This window comes from Lepus europaeus, chromosome 14 (assembly GCF_033115175.1).
Source record: "Lepus europaeus isolate LE1 chromosome 14, mLepTim1.pri, whole genome shotgun sequence".
Lineage (NCBI taxonomy): Eukaryota > Metazoa > Chordata > Mammalia > Lagomorpha > Leporidae > Lepus > Lepus europaeus.
Genome location: NC_084840.1, coordinates 8,111,889 through 8,116,332, shown reverse-complemented (window position 1 = coordinate 8,116,332; position 4,444 = coordinate 8,111,889). Strand labels below are relative to the sequence as shown.

The 4,444-nt window shown below is 41.7% G+C and overlaps 1 protein-coding gene across 1 annotated transcript; it reads left to right on the top strand.

The window, feature by feature from the left end:
- Nucleotides 1-527: 527 nt before the first annotated feature.
- Nucleotides 528-1,201, top strand: LOC133773671 (dihydrofolate reductase-like). Its single transcript, XM_062211231.1, is given in 2 exon segments — nucleotides 528-807; nucleotides 810-1,201. Coding segments are annotated over 2 exon segments (558 nt in total). The 5' UTR covers nucleotides 528-530; the 3' UTR covers nucleotides 1,091-1,201.
- The last annotated feature ends 3,243 nt before the right edge of the window (nucleotides 1,202-4,444 follow it).

The window sequence follows — 4,444 nt, the reverse complement described above, 5'->3', positions numbered from 1 at the left end:
TTTCTGGCCTTTGCTTGGTGTCCTGTCATCAGTGTTGTGTCTCAGCGTTTGAGATCTCTGACTTCTTCTGTTGCATCTTTCCACTCTTCTTGCTTTCATTTAATTTTTAGACACTAAAGAATTGGACTGAGACCACCTGGATAATTTCGTTATTTTAGGATCATCAGTATCATGCCTGATATCTTAAAAAACAAGGCACAAGATCTTAAAGGAAGCAAACAGTCTTAAAATTCTGTCCACAGCATTGATCTTTTCAGAGAATCAGCTCTTGGTTGTGATGCAGTTTTTACACTATTTTTCTGTTCACAAGTTCATTAATTTTGGGCTCTTATGTGTATTATTTTATCCTACCATTTGCTGTCTGTTCATACTACCTGTTTATTTAAATTTCCTATTGTTAGTTTTCTTTTTAGTCTGTTTTTCTTCTTTTTAAAAAAATTATTTATTTGAAAGGGTTTATTTAAAAAAGGTTTATTTATTTGAAAAGGGTTGCCAACCTGGGTTCTGGCCCCGGGTGTGCCGCCGCGGCCATGGTTCCTCCACTCAACTGCATCGTCGCTGTGTCCCAGAACATGGGCATCGGCAAGAACGGGGACCTGCCGTGGCCCCCGCTCAGGAATGAATTCAGGTATTTCCAGAGAATGACCACAACGTCGTCAGTGGCAGGTAAACAGGACCTGGTGATTATGGGGAGGAAGCCCTGGTTCTCCATTCCAGAGAAGAATCGGCCTCTAAAGGACAGAATCAACATAGTTCTCAGTAGAGAACTCAAGGAACCGCCACAAGGAGCGCATTTCCTTGCTAAGAGTCTGATGCCTTAAAACTTATTGAGGAACCAGAACTGGCAGATAAAGTGGACGTGGTTTGGATAGTGGGAGGCAGCTCTGTGTATAAGGAAGCCATGAATCAGCCAGGCCATCTCAGACTGTTTGTGGCAAGGATCATGCAGGAATTTGAAAGTGACACGTTTTTTCCAGAAATCGATTTGGAGAAATACAAACTGCTCCCAGAGTACCCGGGCATCCTTTCCAATGTCCAGGAGGAGAAAGGCATCAAGTACAAATTTGAAGTTTATGAAAAGAATGATTAATACGAAGGCGTTTCCTGGCTCATCTCCTGTCCTACCCCTCCTCTGGAAAGTTACGATTTGGATGTCGGAAAACAGACTGTTATTGTTGACTTTAGGCCCGGGGAACATTACTTCTAATCGTGTGTCTTCATCCCCCACTTGGGGACTGCCTGCCTCAGTGCCCCCCCCCCCCAGCACCTCCTAGGACGAGCGACTGCAAGACAGCCCAGAGTGAGAGTCTCCTGGGAGCCTAGTTGACACCAGGGATCCCAGACGTGGTACCCAGACAGATTGGTCCAGTGGGCAGAATCGCTTTATAAAGAGAACTACAGCTGAGATTTTACCAGAAAAGCAGATCAGAATAGGGGCTGTGATTGCTCTGTGCACCTTGTCCATCGGAGCAGAGTTCTGCTCACTCAGGGAGTCAGTAACTGAGAACCCCGGTCCCGCGGCCGTGGCAAGGGAGCCACCTCGCCCTTTTGCTGGGTAAGAGAAGGAAAGGGCTGAGGCCTTCAGGGTGGCTGTTTCTGATCTTTGGGGAGACCCAGGGATAGAACCAGAACAGGCTGCTCTCTCCAAGAAAGACCAACCCAGTAACAAGCCTAGGAGCCAACATTAAGAATGCAGTGAGAATGGCTGTTCCAGAAACGAAAACTAGTAAGTTAGGAACCACACTTCCCGAACCTGAAAAGTGAAAATTAAAACGTTTTACCTATCACATTAGCAAAACTGTAGATTATTAGATAGGTAAAGAAATCTTGTTTTCTGTGGCCAGTGTTTAGTGCAGTGGGGGAAGCCACTACTTGGCATTCCGGATTCGAGTGCCAGCTCGAGTCCTGCTCCACTTCAAATCCAGCTCCCTGCTGATGTGCCTGGGAAGGCAGCAGAGGATGGCCCAAGGCTTGAGACCCTGCCACCCATGCGGGAGACCTGGATGGAGTTCCCGGATCTTGGCTTCAGCCATGTGGGGAGTGAACCAGTACATGGGAGAACTCCTGCTCTCTCTGTCTGCCTCTCCCTCTGTCTCTGTTGCGCTACCTTTCAGATAAATACATTTATAATTTTTAGAAGAAATCCCATTTTGTGCCCTGAAAATTGATACAACCTTTAGAGTATAAGAAAGCAATGTCAGTCTGATTCAGAACATTCTGGGCTCACTTCTAGAAGTGAATCCTGAACAAAGGATGGCTCTAAGAATATTTGTTACAGTACTTTCTTTAATTTGGAAATACCCAAATGTCAATGAATAAAGACATGACTATAAATAAATAAAAAGAAAAGAAAAGGGTTACTAGAGGGGATAAGGGAGGGGGCAGAAGGGGAAAGAGAGAGAGAGAGAGAGAGAGAGAGAGAGAGAGAGATTCCATCTGCTGATTTACTCCCCAAATGGCTGCAATGGCAACAGTTGGACTGGTCTGAAACCAGGAGTCAGGAGTTTCTTCAGGTTTCTCATGTAGGTGCAGGGGCCAAAGCACTTGGACCACCTTCTGCTGCTTTCCCAGGCACATTAACAGGGAGCTGGGTCAGAAGTGGAGCAGCCAGGACACAAAACAGTGCTCACAAGGGATGCTGGTAATACAGGTCGAGGCTTAACCCTCTAGGCCACAACACCAGCCCTTCTCTGTTTTTGCTTAGAGTAGAAAGTCCATGCCAGCCTTCTGTTCTAATATAAGCATTTAATGTGATAATTTTTTTCCTTTAAAGGCTACTAATTTGCTTCTTAACATGTGGATATATTGTGTTTTTGTTTTCATTCAATTCAAAATACTGTATTTTCTATTGTATACTTTCATCTTTGGGTTACTTGATATGCATTCTTCTAAAATGTGGATAATTTGTGGATATCTTCTTGGAAATTTATTCAGGTTTAGCTATAATACTGAATCATGTTATGTGTCTTTTAGTCCTTGATTAAGTCACAGCACACACACTGTTTCTATGAATGCTCCATGTATACCCTCTTGTTGGCTGAAGTTTCAATCTACACCAACCATCGAAACTAAATTTGTAATGGTATTTTCTCTATAATGTTACTGATTTGTTTTCATTTATTCTATCAATATCTGATTGCATATCCTGAATGTAATTGAGAATTTGTTTTCTGTTCTATTAGTTTTCACTTCATATATTTTAAAGACCTGTTGTATTAGTTGTTGGGGTTTTAATTGCTTTCTTTTTTAACTGTGTTCTTTGAGAAGCCAGTGCTTTCACTATAACGCTTAATGCTTTTCAGATTTTACATTTAGAATTTTACATGTACTGAATTTTTTTCTGGTACCTTTTGTTCACTCATGCATTGTGAGTGTGTGCATGTGTGTGTGTATAAGTTTAACAAGCATAATCTGCATTTCTGTGTCTGACTATCCCAGGATCTGATATGTGCAGGTCATTGTTGTACTTCTTTGATGGACTTTCCCATTCCATGACAGGTACAGGCAGGTCTCTGTATCCCTGCACAATTGCAGGTATTATTTTATTCCCCTTGTCCACCATGTCCTACTCCTCCTCCTTCTAATTATGAGCTATGTACTCTCTTGAAGAATTATTCCAAGGCATCTTTAAGTTCTACTTTAAGGTAGCCTCTGCCATAGAGGATTACCCATGCTTATACCAGGCACCAGGGTCATTACCTGACTGATATATTTAATTCAAAATTGATATTCTTAAACACTTAGGTGACATAAATTTGACTTGTAAATTCATGTAGAAAGGAGATTTTGGCTGTAGCTCTCAGTTACACATTTTATTCTCTACCTCTTCTCACAGCTTGGGAACTATAACACTGGCCTTCTTGGTGGAGGAGCTAGAGAAAATAAATTTTAGTTTTTGTCACACACTCAGGGTATTGGTTTTGGGTCTTTTTCTCTGGAAGGTTCATGCACCCTGCTGTGTCATTGGACTTTGTGTCCTGCTCCCTTTTTTCTTTAAAACCCTGAAAACTAAAGTTCAAGTTTTGTGATTTAGCAAATGTCATCAAAACAAAACCTGTTTCTCGGTGATTTCCTGTTTCATGGAGACTTTTACTTGTTTCTTTCCTACTGTCTTTCAAGAAGTGTGATGATTTGGAGGATGTGTTCCGCAGCTGACTTTGCATATTTGGACTTCAGTTGGAGGGTCAGAGTGGACACACTAGCAGCCACACTAATAGAAAACAGGCTTCTTTTCTAAGATTTTCATTCATATCTTTCTGTGGATTACACACTGGGAAGATTTGCAGATTCTGAAGAATCTTCCTTAACATGGTTTGCTTGAAGATATTTTCTGTCTTCACTGATGTTTCTAATTAAGACACTGTAAATTCTTGATTTCTAAAATTCTATTTTTCTCTTTGTTTTTGAGTGGTATTAAAATACATTCTCTCAGGAATTTAGCAGT